This window comes from Aulonocara sp. 'chitande type north' Nkhata Bay, linkage group LG20 (genome assembly GCF_057382095.1).
Source record: "Aulonocara sp. 'chitande type north' Nkhata Bay isolate Kocher_YH1m ecotype deep benthic linkage group LG20, A_spYH_male_GT1.1, whole genome shotgun sequence".
Taxonomy (NCBI): domain Eukaryota; kingdom Metazoa; phylum Chordata; class Actinopteri; order Cichliformes; family Cichlidae; genus Aulonocara; species Aulonocara sp. 'chitande type north' Nkhata Bay.
This window is the reverse complement of record NC_141363.1, coordinates 749986-765091: the sequence shown is the minus strand read 5'-3', so window position 1 is coordinate 765091 and position 15106 is coordinate 749986. Positions and strand designations below refer to the sequence as shown.

General features: G+C 39.7%; 1 protein-coding gene across 1 annotated transcript in view; it reads left to right on the top strand.

Annotated features, from left to right (window-relative positions):
• cacna2d3a (calcium channel, voltage-dependent, alpha 2/delta subunit 3a) overlaps window positions 1-15106 on the top strand; it is a 132617-nt gene that overhangs the window by 67924 nt on the left and 49587 nt on the right. The window contains exons 6-10 of the mRNA XM_086278561.1: window positions 2673-2804; window positions 4031-4242; window positions 5224-5298; window positions 10720-10809; window positions 11421-11534. Coding sequence (XP_086134687.1) covers window positions 2673-2804; window positions 4031-4242; window positions 5224-5298; window positions 10720-10809; window positions 11421-11534 — 623 coding nt within the window. The remainder of the gene's footprint in view (window positions 1-2672; window positions 2805-4030; window positions 4243-5223; window positions 5299-10719; window positions 10810-11420; window positions 11535-15106) is intronic.

Below are 15106 nucleotides of genomic sequence, written 5' to 3'. Positions count from 1 at the left end.
CATACTTCCTTCCTCATCATGAGCTGAGATTGTAATAGACACTCAAACTGCACCAGAAGTGACTATTGTTGTGTAAATATGGGCTGGATCAAATCCAGCCTCCTCTCAACTCCACTTCATAGAGGTGGATGGGTGTTTACTATCAAGAGAGGGCTTTAGTGTGCTAGCTTCCAGAGGAATAATTCAATCATGGCTTATTGGCATGACTGTTGACAGCAGAACAATGCTGGCAGCATAGACAATGATGGGGAATCTGTTATCTGCTTTTCTTTCTCTTTGTCCATTAGGTACTTGTCTGTCTGTCTCCCAGTAATTTTCTAGCTCTTTCTAGCTGCCTTCCTGTCTTTTTTATTGCAGTCTAAAGGGTATATTTTGTGTCTGTCCTGCCACACACTTGTGTCTGTCTGTCTGTGCATCCTGTTCTGCTCCCATCTTCCTCGCCCCGCTTCTGAACCAAGTAATAACCAGCTATAATAAGCTTGTCTGTCTGGTCTCTAACCAGTACATTCATAACGCTCTCAGCCTGCAAATTGAAAAGAAGGTTTAGTAATGGGATTTGCCATTTGGACAGAATTATAAGCAAATACTATTGCACATAATGTATGCAGTGTATAGCTGCACATGGTTATTGTGGAAGACGTGCAATGAATAAGCCCACATTTCCAGTTTTAGCAGCTTGATGCAATATTTAGCTTGAAGTTCATAGCTGTCTCTGTTTGTCTGTCTATCTATTGGCACCAATATAGTAACCCTTATGTTGTCTTAAATTGGTCATTTTTTCTTTTGGGTTTTTAATTGCCAAGCTGAGTTTAATTGTAGCATGATATTTATAGAATAGATATCACTAAGCCTATAACTGTAAGCATAAATTCAGGATGCAGTAACTACTGGTTTGTAAATTACTGCAAATGTATTAAAAAAAGTTATTTTGAAAAGATAAATGTTAAATAATAGCAGTAAGGTTTTACACATCAACATAACATCAAATCGTCTGGTCCCCAGCAACCTCAGAATAACTGCAAAACAGGACATATTACACCATGTCATTATTTATTTAACAAATATTAAGACAATGATTGAGGAGCAGTGTGTGAAAGACTAAGTATACCCTCACTATGTCCATAGGAATTAAGAGGAGCAGCCAAGTGAGGCTAATCAGATGCATTTGACTACCAAGTGTGAGCACCTCTATAAAGCAGAGGCTGTGGCAGCTTATAGATGAATCTAAATGTGTTGCAAAAATGTAAACTTGTATTTTGACATTTCCAGAGCATTCGGGGTTGTGTGAACATAATGCCAAAAAGGAAAGTCATCAGCAATGCTGAATGCTCCGCATCAGCCTGAAAAGGGTTACAAGACCATTTCCAAAACATATTAAATCCATCATCCAACTACGAGAAAGCTTATTCACAAGTGGAAAATGTTGAAGGCAGTTTTCCCAGGAGTGGAGGTCCAGGCAAATTCACCCCAAGGTCAGGTCGTTCAATGTTCAGAAAAACCGCAAAACACCCCTCAGACTCTGCAGGCATCAGTTAGCGTGTTAAATGTTAAAGTTAGAGACAGAATGGACAGAAAAGGAGTGAGTTGTTTTGAAGGGCTGCCAGGAGAAAGCCTCTTCTCTCTGAAAAGAACATTGCAGCACAGCTTAGATGGCCAGTGTGCATCTGAACAGACCACAAGACGTCTGGAACAATGTTCAGACAAGACAAGTGTCAAACACAGCATGTCAACATAAACATCTCACACCAGCTGTAAAACAGGGCGACAGAGAAGTTAAGCTTTGGCCCTTTTTTGCAATCACAGAAACTGGTCACTTTGCAGTCATTGAGTCAGCCATGAACTCCTGTGTATCAAGGTCATACTAAAGTATAAACACTCTATACTAAAGTGTTGCTGCCTGTCTGACAATTAAAGCTTGGCTGAAACTGGGTCACACACCAGGACACAAGCGCAGCAGCAAATCTACAACAGAATGAAAAAAGAAAAGAGGTGACAAGTCAAAGTCGAGTATTCAGCTTCACTGAAATGCTCTAGTGGGACCTTAAAAGAGCTGTGCAAGAACCATTGCCTACAAATCTTAATGAACTGAAGCAACGTTGTAAAGAAGAGTGAGACAAACTTGCTCCACAACAATGTGAGAAAGTCAGACAGAAAACAATTCAGTTGAGTTACGCCTGCTGACCGTGGCTCTACAGAATTATGGAGTTTACTTCCGTTTACACACTGCTTCTACATTTGGACTTTTTGTTAAATAAATAATAGCATTTTGCTGTTCATCTGTGGTTGTACTCACCTTTCTTGTAAGACCTGCTTAGAGTTTTTTAATGTCCTGATACATAAAACTTGAAAAGAGGTGTACTTTCTTTTTACCATGACTATATATAATTATTGTACTTTTTATGGGTTAAAATTCAGCAGTCTCCTCTATCCTGCCTCTTTTTCATCCTTTTAATATTGTTTCTCTTCTCTCATTTTTCACTCTGTTTTTCTGCTAACTGCTTTTCTTGAATCTCTCTGAAATGAATAATGCCTGGTAGCAGCCTGTGGACGTGCAGCGTGTGATATGATATGACTGAATGAGCAGGCACCAGAGAATATATGCTCCAACCTCCTAGACTGCAAATATATATATATATTCAATGTTTGTCTGCCTCTCCATTTTTCTCACTCAGACTCCGCCATTGTCAATGGAGTGTACTGGTCTGAGGCCTTGAACAAAGTGTTTGTGGATAACTTTGAGAGAGACCCATCACTCATATGGCAGTACTTTGGCAGTGCCAAAGGCTTTTTCAGGCAGTACCCAGGTAAGTGTGTGTTTGTTGTAAGGATGGATGTGATCTGGGGATGACTGTCTGTGTTTTTGTAATTAAGTAGTCGTCTTTATGAAGCAGAAATGGGAATGTTCAGTAACTGAGAGCAGGAGAATGGAGGTTAGCAATGAGCTAGAGGGGAGCAGAAATGCAGAACAGTGGAAGTTTGCCGAGATTAGACTCTGTGTAAAGAAAATAAGAAAAAAATATAAAAACATTTGACACAGGTGAGGTGGCGTAAATATTTTTATAGGAGAAGCATTATCAAAAAGGGGGATAGATGTTATATTTAGCATTGAATATGATGAAATCCACAGAAAGTGTTTTACTTTTCTGTTCTTAACTTTTTACTTTTTTAACTGTAAATTTAAAAAAAGAAAATTTTAAATGTTCAGTGTTACCTGTTGAATTTTACGCGGTTATCATACCTCAGCTGTCCGCTGAAAGCATCTGACCTCAGTTCCCCCAAAGTCATTACTGCATTAATCAATTCTATGCTTAAATAACCCATCAAATCATATTTTCTGTCAACTGGAAAAAAGCCCAAAACAAAACATGAAAATACCCTGCAGTGTGTTCTGTGGAGTGTTTTTAGTCAGAACAGTCACTCTGCACTAAGGTGCTAAAGGGACTGCCAATTGTGCAACATAAGTTAAAAAAAAAGATGTTTTAACCTCCTAGGACCTGCGTCCACATACGTGGACATCACATTTTGAGTTATTTGAGTTATTTAGACCAAAATACTCAATTTTGCTCTACATGGGCCTGATATCCACTTACGAGGACATTATACTGCTGCTGTTCTATCGATATTTTAAACGAATATCCTCATAAGTGGCTCTGATTTTTCTCAGAAACAAAAACTAGATAAAAAAATTTTTTTTTTAGTAATTCTTCGTTTTTACATTCATCAGGTCCCAATCAGCCCAAATATCAAAGAGAAATGAAAAATGCATGCCGGTTCGGGTCTTAGGAGGTTAATATAAAATAATTTCTACATAGCAGGATACTGTGAGGGCAAATGTATTTTTAAAGCAACGATACATTCAACTGTGATAGAGAAAGAGTATGTTTTGGTACAAAATCCCAAAGGTTGCTTAAAGAAATGACTTCTTGGCCCACCTTTTTTTTATCACTTAGCTTAGATAGGTAACTTTTCTTAGTACTCCAGTACTTTAGCATCTCTTTGTGCATCTATTTGATTTGTGGCATTCTTAAAGGAATCAAATGGAAGCCAGATGAGCATGGAGTTATTGCTTTTGACTGTCGAAACCGGAAATGGTACATCCAGGCTGCCACCTCTCCAAAGGACGTGGTGATCCTGGTGGATGTAAGTGGCAGCATGAAAGGCCTGAGACTGACTATCGCCAGGCAGACGGTTTCCTCCATACTGGACACTCTTGGAGATGACGATTTTTTTAACATCATCGCTGTAAGTCTGCACAGTCGAGAACATTGTTAGACTCGGATAGGTGCGCAAATGTATTCACAAAAACAAACAAAAAAACCCCAGAGACCCACATCTTTCCTTCTCAGATCAGAGGAAATGCTGGAACGAATCAGCTTTCTCTGCTGTCATGCTCACAACCAATTAACAGTCAGCTGAATGGAGATTTAAAATGCAAAAGAGGCAGTTGTGATTGGATCCAGCCTCAGGCACCTAAAATATTGTTATCGTATTTCAGCGTGATGCAACTCTGCAAGTGTGTGTATGACCGTGCGTGTGTGTCTGATGTGATTTCACATCAAAACATTTCCACAGTCACTTTCAGTCGCTTTCCTCACTGAGCAAAGTTTTCATTATCATTTAATATCCTAATCATGTTGAAAACTCTTCTTTTGAAAAATAGAGAAAAAGAGGATTTGACAATCAGGCAGAAACACATTGTTTCCCCAGACTCTCTCTAAAAGGATATGTCATTTTGACTTATGTGTTTCCTCTTTTTGTTTGTTATTTATTACTGTGTCACTTTTACGGTGTTGCACACATTCTAAAATGGAAATAGTATTATTTTGTCTAAAGTATTTGCAGAGGTGGAACAAATTATGTGTATGCTCATGCAGCGAGATTTGGATATGTGGGCCAAAATGTCTACACATCCAAAGAAGTAAAACTAAAAGAAACATATTCACACACACACATATGCACATAAACTGAAAAGGGCAAAGTTACTTGCTTTGGAAGAATGCACTATCACTGCCTTTCTTAGTCTAATTTGAGCTGTTTTTAAGGCATTGAATGGTAGGCAGGTATCATAAGGGTTATTCTGTGCAGTGTAATGTGCAGTTTTACCCAGATGAGTAGTTTTTAGCATCTTCACACTGCTTTTTTCATGGTAGATTAAACAGCTCTTTTTGAATGCTGGGTTCAAAGTAATGAACATTAATACTTTGTACCTGTGTAATTCTCCAGTACAATGAGGAATTGCACTACGTGGAACCGTGCCTGAATGGAACTCTGGTCCAAGCAGATGTCACCAATAAAGATGTAAGTATCTCCTAATGTTACAGACACATTCAGGTCCGAGTCCATAATTACACCAGCCTGGTTTGAGGATTTAAGTGTAACGCTTTCTAAATAGACTGAGACTTTTATTATTTTTCTTTAGGGCCAAAACAACTATTCCAGTCATTTCTTAGTTCAGCTGCTGGAAGTTACTCTTATAATTTGCTCAGTGCAATTTTAGAGTCAAGAGGACTTTAGTCTTGAGGTGACGTTTGTGTGTCCTAACGATAGGAAATATTCTAATATTCTATAATCCGAGCGAGAGATGGTAGCAATAGGAATTATCAATATCACTTATCTGTTTGATTCCTTATTGAGCTCTTATCGATTCTCATTCTCATTCTTATTGCTCCGCTTTGAGAGTCACCACCATCTCTAACCAGCATTTTACAGACATTACATTCATGCAAATGAATTGTATACTGTGTGCTCTAACGTTTGTGTATTGTGGAGAGAGCTTTCCCTTCTTTATTGTGATCGGTGTTGGGGTACTTACTCAAAAAAAGTAATGTATTACTAATACCATCATATTATTTAGGTATGAACAAAAAGCCGACAACACAAAACAAAGATGCCAACCAGCACACATACTTTAAAATGATTCTAATGTAGAACCATGAAAAGGTCGAAACTGAGGCTCATCAGTTTATTACCTGTTGAAGTTCAGGGTCGGCTGCTGGGAAGGCGTCTGTATTCACTCAGCTTTAGCGCCTCTCTGGGTTCTTGGCTAGCTTAGTGTTAGCATGCTAGCTGTGGGTGCAAGTGCTTGCAAAGAGCTAAGTTATGTTAGCAGTATATTGCAGTTGTTTCTGTCCTGGATGCAGCTTGCAAACTAGAGCAGGGCGACATGGCCAAAAATATTTATCACGATATATATTTGAAAATTTGCGATAACGATATAACCGACGATATAATTGATGCGAGACAAAATACAACTCCACAACATTACTAGCGCAAAAAGACAACCTTCCATTTATTTTCACGTAAACAAGAAGCTGGTTTTTATGTACATTAAAGCTTTATAAAAATGTAACAGTGCAAATGCAAATTGCTTGCTGAAAGTTTAACCAAAAGGCATTTCCAGTAGAAATGGGCTGACATATCCTGAGCATAACCATGTATAATATCCACTGAAGTTAAAAAGAGGTGCTTTGCAACATTAAACTGCAGTGTGCAGTACGTATTTTTCGGACCATAAGGTGCACAGGATTATAAGGCACATTAAGCGAAACAAAGCAGTCAGATAAATCAAACTTTATTAAACTCATTCTTCTTGCTTCCTCCACTTCTGTACCATTGATTCATTAATGTTGAATTCTCTGGCAGCTGCTCTATTCCCATGTTGTTGCAGTATATTAATGACTAACCTCGTATTGTGGATGGATTATCTCAGTTGTTCTCCTGACTGAAGTTTGGTCCGTTTACAGCATCCTGCCATGCGATTGCATTTGTCTCTAACCATGAAGAACCTTCACGTTAACTTTTATAAGTGGAAAAGTGTTAGTGTTCGTCCTCCAGCTTCACTGTTTATGTTATGCTAACATAGCTGTGTCGCTAGCGATCACGTAGCACATCATTATATACCAGCTAGCCCAACTTCAGTAACCCTACAAAAGTCACTGCTGTTTAGTTTCCTGTCTTCATTTATGTTGGAAGTGATAGCAGAGCTGTACGTTTGATTTTTTTTCAGAAATCTCTCAGTCAGAACATGCTATATCATGCTTAGGTAACTAGCGAAACTAGCGAGCTAACTTCCGCTAGCTTCCTGCTAACTTCTAACTCCGTTAAATGTAATAACTTTTGTTTTCATGGATGCCTGGAAGTTAAACTTTATAGTTACACCTGGTAAAGCAGCAATGCTGATCGTTTTATTAAAGATGAAAGAATTTAGACAGTTTTTAACTCTAAGTGATGCTGCAGTGTTGTTTGACCTGAAGCATACGGAGTTTAGGACCCAGATTACTCCCAGATTTAAGAGCATCTTAGTCCGACAAATATGACAATAACAACGGCCGCTTGCATGTTCTGCAAAAAAATGTGCTTTGTTGTGTATCTGACGGACAAACACCAAACCAGTTCCACATCACGGAAGTTGCACCATTTTTACAAACCAATTCTGGTTCATCTGTTTCACTCAACAATCGGCCATGTGCGTATGAAAACAAAGGCATTGCGCATGCGCGTTTTACTCCCATTCTATTGCGATATTTCATTTTCCTATCGTTGCCTAACATTATACCGGTATTACCGTGAACGGTATAATATGGCCCAGCCCTATTGCAAACCAATTTGCTCTTGTTCTTTTGTGCAAAAAAATAAAAGTAATGTCCATATCCATGTTATTAGTCCTTTATTTATCCAGGTTTAAAATCTCATTGAGATTAAAAATCTCATTTCCAAGAGAGACCTGGCATCATGGCAACAAAAGTAAAATGTTGTAGACTGCACCACTGCTTTCCTCCTCTAGAACACAAACGGACAGCTGATTGTAGCACAAGTGCAAGTGGAACTGATAGGCAGGCAGACTAACAATTCCAAGGATTTTAAATACTGGTTACTTACAAGAACCATTTCTCGATTCCCAGTCGTAGCAAAAAGGAGCGTGTTCATGTTAGGAGAGGTCCAACAATGGACCTCTGAGAAAATTCACATGCAAGTTTTCCTTATTCAGATTCATAATTACAAAGTTACCTGAAATGGTCTCTGTCTTATAAATATGCTCTGAACTTCAGCACAGCTAGAATATGAGAACTGCACTCTAACTGTAAATTTAACATAAACTTACAATGACCATGGGCTTGCTTAAAGCTATGTATGTGATGTGCTAATCAGATTGGTGTAGTGAGACTAGCGCGAAGGAGTCCGGTGCTAGAGAAATACAGTGTTTATTCATTGGAGTGCATTATGTTTTCATAATAATGTCAACATGGTGCAGTTCCTGCTATTATTGAGGCATGATTCCCCTCGTCATCTCTGAGACTCTGATTTATGCAGCATAGACTGCATCAAAAATCTGGTCTCCCCTAAAACCGTTAAAGGTTCGTTTCAAAAATTCAGTTGACTTCTATTCTTACATTCTCAAAGTCTTTTGACACAGCTGTTTTCTAGCAAATACACTGACTGCCTTCCATGCACTACATGAAAGTAGTGGGTTTGTTTAAGTTAGTTTCTGTTTACTTTGTAGTGAGTGTACACTTATGCATATGGATTAGCACTGTGTGTTTAATTTCAGAATGTAGTTTACTGTTGCCTGAGTCAGCCAGCTGAGAGGGGAAGGCAGTCTGCAGCAGTAGATAAGGCTAATGTCTTCTGTTTCAGCTGAGGGCAAGAAGTAGTCGTCACTCTGGAGATTTAAACATTCTGATCTGACGTTCGAAAATATGTTTTTTCACGCCCAACGTGAAATGTTGGGGCAAAAACCCACATTAAGTTTTCATGTGACACACATGAATATGACTACATTAATAGTATTTATTTGTCCATATGCATGTCAACGGGTGTGTAAATATGTGGAGGTCATTCATGTCTTGTTGTCATTCACATGTGCAGTAGTTTTACTCTAAAGAGATATTTTAAAGAGATGATCTCTAACGTCATCTCTTTTGGACTTTGTACAAATAGAAACATGTTTGACTTACGCTGGAATCTGAAGCACTGATTGTTTGCTATCTGAAACAGACTGAACTTAGGATTTAAATGACTCTTGTGAGCAGAAATCTTTTTTTCTTGTGTTTAGTAAGAGAAAACTTTCAAACTATTGCTTTGAGCAGCGCCTGTTGATTTATTTCTGAAACAGACCCGTTTGACTCGCTTCTTCAAGCATTGCTCTTCGTTGTTCAACAACGGCCCTTTTTTGTGCAGGTATCGGATTTGCATCTGTCCTCACGTTGATTTAAATAACTTATCATAGCAATCAAAAGCTTTGGCTTAGCAAGCTGCAAAATTGAGATATTTTGGTTAATCATTAAAATGTCCTTGTACCCTGGCTTCTTTCATTTCACTGATACGATCGCTTTTAAGAATCAAAGGTGTCTGAAGGATTGAAGAAGTTTGATGTGCAATGCACATTTCTGAGCCTTTTGGTGCAGACAAAAGGTTGGGAACATTAAGCATTGCATTCACACTGACACACACATTTTCAATCTGCCACTTTAGTACACTGCTGTGCCAGGAATTGAACATGGCCCGCTGTGCTGAGAAAAATCACTTCAATCTTAGCTCACAAGCACACTTGCAAGCAATAGGTAAAGTTTGCTATGCTCCAGGGTACAGCCTTTTTTATCCACATCCATGGATAGCTTATCTTTTTGCCGATTGAAACAGCAGAAGTTGGTTTTGTATACACATTTATCTGTACATTGCACTTGCATTATATGTGTGTGTGTGGGTGTGTGTGCTTGCTCCCAAGAGGGCAAAGCTCTGAAATGGCCTTATGTTTCTTATGACCCCCCCACTGTGTACCAAGAGACTTTGGTCCTCCCATGAGTAAGGAACAAAAGACAGGAAAAGATGACGATAGTGGTAGAAAAAAGGGAGCAGGGGGTGTAGGTTTAGTCTGTTTCTAAATCATGAAACCTGGTTGCATTCATGGCTTATCATGCCTCGATTACCAATGGCAAAACTGATATATGTAAACGGGTCAGGATGGAGAATTGGTTTTATAAAGTTGCTGGATTTAGCAAATCTCAGTAGGAAGTGTTCAAAATGGCAATTACAGGATCTAAATATCTATAAATAGATTATACTGGATAATGGGGACTGTGTGTGTGTGTGTGTGTGTGTGTGTGTGTGTGTGTGTGTGTGTGTGTGTGTGTGTGTGTGTGTGCGTACGCCATGTATTTGTTACCCCAAGGCTGTTACAAGTAATGAGATGTGTACATGAGACCTGTTCAGTTGCTGAAAACATTAAACTCACCATGAATTGCTGGAGAAATAATGTATCCTTTGTAACGCAATCATGCCTGTGAGCAGATGCGCACACACACACAAACGCATGTATACGCACATACCCGGTGCAATAAATGACGTTGAGCTAAAAGCAAGAGAAGGGAAACTGGTCATTATGGTTTTTTCAGTCTGTATGTGAGATTTCACTTCAGTATAAGGGGGGAGTTTGCCAGATAAACTGGCTCAGGACTGAATTGAAGAGCCCATTAGACCATTGATGCAAACTCTTCACACATAAATGATGGCAAACCAAATTCAGTAAAATATTTTCTAGGATAGGAACAGTGAAAAGTAATAACTCTGCATCTTGTTCCCCTGCTTTTGTAGCTATCTCTTGCCTCTGCCTTTGTTTTTTCTTCATAAAGACCTATAATTCTGTCTCCTTTTGTGGTTTTGTCACTTTAGTTCTCTGCTTTTTTCAGCGAGATTGTAATGTTCTCAAAACCTTTTCCCCAGCATTTCCGGGAACACCTCGACAAGCTGTTTGCTCAAGGCATCGGGATGTTGGATATAGCTCTGACTGAGGCTTTCAATCTCCTCAGTGACGTAAGTAACGCACTCATGCACGATCGCGGTCATACACGCACACAGACGCACTCTTCAAACACGCATACACATCAGTTTTATGCATAAAATTAATTAGGGTTGTAATTAATAGCTAAATCAACTGATTCATGCAAAATCCAAGTAAACAAGGCACTCGATGACTCAGGTTACTGATCTGACATTTCCTAATTATGGACATGTAATTAATCAAACAGTCATCCGGACAAAGACAAAGACACACAATCTAAATATCCGTATTTCAACAGCATGTATCTTTTAAAGTGTACCCTGACATGCTGCATAGTGATGCCTCGCTGTAATTTTATCTCACAGTAGCCCTTCTACCTTGCGTTCATGCATGCGTATTGAAGGCATGCTATTATAATTCCATTAACTCACTGTTACAACACAGTTAGCGTCCATGGAGAGTCTTGTGATGATACATTATAAGCTCTAATGGGAAGGAAGTGGAAGAACTGTGTGTTAATGAATGAACTGGTTACATTTACATTTGACTGGATGAGAGCTTTTTGTTCTTTGATCATCACGTAGTAACCCTCTGTTTTTCTCCTTCTTTGTCTTTCTCTGTCTGTCTGTCTCCCGATGTCTAGTTCAACGAGACTGGGAGGGGCAGTGAGTGTAGCCAGGCTATTATGTTGGTGACAGATGGGGCAGTGGATACATACGATGCCATCTTTGCCAAGTATAACTGGCCAGAGAGGAAGGTAGTGTATCAGAACACACAAGCACACACATCATATTATTCTGCAAATATGTTCCAAGACAGTCGGGGCAACTCATCTCAGTTTCCCATTATACTTTGGTCACAACGTCATGAGCATGTAACCATGTATACCAGTGTTTGATGAGAAGTGGAGAGAGGTGGGCTAATCCCTCATGTGGCTATGAATGACTTCTTAAACGCACTGTTGAGAAGAGCACAAGTCTTTCTGACCCAACGTTAAAAGGAACCCCTGAGATCTAATGTGCTTTCAAGTGCACTGTACTGCCAGACATATTTGCTCGTCTGCCTTCACATCCATATGAACTTGACTGACATCCCATTCTTAATCCACACGGTTAAATATGATATATTATCCCATAACAGCTTCAGCTACAACAGCTTCAACTATTCTAGGAAGGTTTTCCGCAAGATTTCCTCGAGAATTTTTGAGGTTTGCACTCAATTCATCCTAAAGATGTCTCTTCTGCAGGCCAAGTTCTCATACACCAAACTCACAAATTGTTCCCACAAAGTTAGGAGCATGAAATTGTTCAAAATGTTTTGGTATGCTGAAGCACTAAGATTTACTCTGAGAGGCTGAACTCCGCATCATAATCCCGCCTCTGCCAAACGTTACACTTGGCTCAATGAGGTCAGACAAGGACCGTCTCTCTGTAAGTGTGATTCGTCACTCCGCACAACATCTAATTTGACGTTTGGAGGTCTGTAGTGATCGACTCTTTAGAAAGTGTCCGACCTCTGCACACTATGCACGCCAGCAGTTCACATGGTCCAACACTTCATGGCTGAGTTGCTGTTGTTCCCTATCGTTTCCACTTTGTTATAATACCACTAACAGCTGATTGTGTAATATTTAGTGTAGAGGACATTTCACAACAGGTGACATCCTATCACGGTACCACCCTGGAATTCACTGAACTCCTGAGAGCGACTTTCACAAATATTTGTAGAAGCAGTCTGGATGCCTGCTTGATCTTATTTATCTGCAGCAATGGAAGTGACTGGAACCCCTGAATTCAGTCATTTAGATGGGTGAGTGAATTGGCAATGTAGTGTACATAAATCAACAGAAAGAATGAGAAGAGCACTGTTCTACAGGGTTGGGGCAATGACTTCTAGTTATGCCAAATTATTTTGGAGATTATGTATGGGGATTTCAGGAGCAGGAATCCTCCGAACCCGCTCCTTCCGGTTGTCATCTACAGAGGTTCCCCCAGTTCTGCAAGCTGTTCATACTCGTTTACGTGCCCACCCTCCCTCCTTGTTCTCAGTTTTCTAACTTCTTCATTTCTATGTAGCACACGGGGATCTGCCAGGCCTGGGCGCCGTCGCCAGTCCCCTTCGAGGCCTTTCCCACACCGCAGCTCAATTCATGTCAAAGCATTTACCTACTAAAGCACTGTCAAACCTAAAATGAGGACGTGGGCCCAGCTAGTAAATAACTAAATTAGAAATACAGTTGCTTGAGAAATGTTCAGTGTCTTGGTAAATCTGTCTAAAAAGACCACTAAGATCACAGTTTTTCTGTGTGGTTTTCTGTTTGTGCAGTAAATCTTTTTGACAAGCAGAGGGCATTGAGTGGATCCAGTGTGGGATCTTTTTGAAGTAACGGCCCCGTTGAAAAAGACAACACACTTTTGCTGCTGTCCTGCAGTGTTGCTGTGGTGCTTTCTGATCTGTCACGAAATGCAACCGAAGGGCAGAAAAGATGGAGGAGAAGACAAAAAAGGGTTATTCTAAGGTCTTTTCTCTCTAAAGGAAAACGTTTGAAGCTTAACGGGTCAATGATAGAAGTATCGAATGCAATAGTACATATTCACTGTTATCACACACTGTATACAGTACACATACTGTAAAAGTGAATATGACTTCAAAGGACACAAACAGTTCCTTTACCTCAGGTAAATCCTAAATGCTTTGAGGTTGAGAGGAGAGGCCTTTGACATTAGGCAGTTAAGACATATTTTTAGTCATTTTTAACACTGACTCTGAGTAGATGTTTCTGTGTATCATTATGGATGCCTTTTAGTTACTATTAGTGCCACACTTGCACATTGTGTTTCTGCATGTCTGGTACAGTCTGTATTAAAACTGCCGAAAGCTCTCCCCCCCCGACAGCTCAAGGCTGAACATCAGTGAGCAGAGGGGACAAGGCTGCTAGATAGTTCCATTTAGAAGAAGCCCCACTGATAATAGAAGTCTTCAGTCTCTGTCACTCTCCTCAGTCTGTCCCCCCCCACCCCCAATCTCCCACCTCCACCCACCACTGCTGTTTTTTTAATGGATTCCTTCCAACCCATCTTAGAGCTTCACCACTGTTGAGAATCGCACCAACTATACAAACAGGCTTTGGCAAGTGTGAATGCTAAAAACATGATAAATGTCTGTATTCAGACAGCATGTGTTACACAAAAAGATCATAAAGGGTTGATTACCATAAGAAAAAAACAGCCGTGATAAAAAGTCTAAAACATTTCTTCCTGTTACAGCAGCGATTATTTTCAAAGTGATTTTCTCTTAATGTTCAAACGTTAGCTTATTTTTCCTTCACATTTTTGAAGCAAAACTTACTAAAGACTTACTAAAACCAGCATCACACAAATATTCACATAACCACACCTGTAGGATGAGCGTAACCATACAAAACACCGACATGCTCTTTACATACCCTCTCATACACATGCTTATCCACTCTCCTAGCAAATCAAATCTTTTAAACACAATGCAGCACTTCCTGTGACCATACAGGACTGTGAGATGGAAATCTCAGCGTTGTTTGAAGTGCCTTTCAAAAAATGAGGGAAAAAGCCGACGGCATTGATTAGAACAATCACGAGTCCCTTGACTTAAAACACTGACAATTTTCTGTCTGTAGTGTTGCCAAACTCTATCTATTACCTGAGCCTGTAGCCTGCTGAGTTGTAAAATCCCCAGACAGCTAATTTGTGATCAAATTGTTTGGCAGGTGAACGGCCCTCGGGGACAGAAACCTGGGATGTGCCATCAGTGTATTATGTAAACTGAATACGGTGTTCCAAGCTGGAACAGATTAATGCCAGTTAAAGTTGAACACTGTGTACATGCGCTTAAAAAAAGAGTCGACTGCCCGACTGCACAAATTCCATTAATTTGTATTTGCTGATATTGCTCTAGGCTGATAGCACTATATTGCATCCAATGACGTATTGTAATCATTTCAAGATTCGTTTTTTTGTTGTTTTTGTTTTTAATTAGTGCGTCACAGTCTTGTATCCTTTGCTCTTATTTCCTTTTCAATATACTGAAAGGTCAGGCGCAGTGAATCAGATGATTTGTTATTAGGAGACTTCCACTGGATGCAAAGGGCTGCACTGAATGTGGGAGCTTGTAGTGTGGCCGTAGACATAGCTGTAGAAACTCCTCGAGAGGTGGAAACAAGGCATCCCTGCCTATTGAAAGATGCTGCGCAGAGAGCCACATGTATAAATGATATACACACTGATATGCTGTCCTACACACAACAATGACTGTGCTAGCTTTTGAGTTGTCTTTGTGCACTGCCTATACCCTATC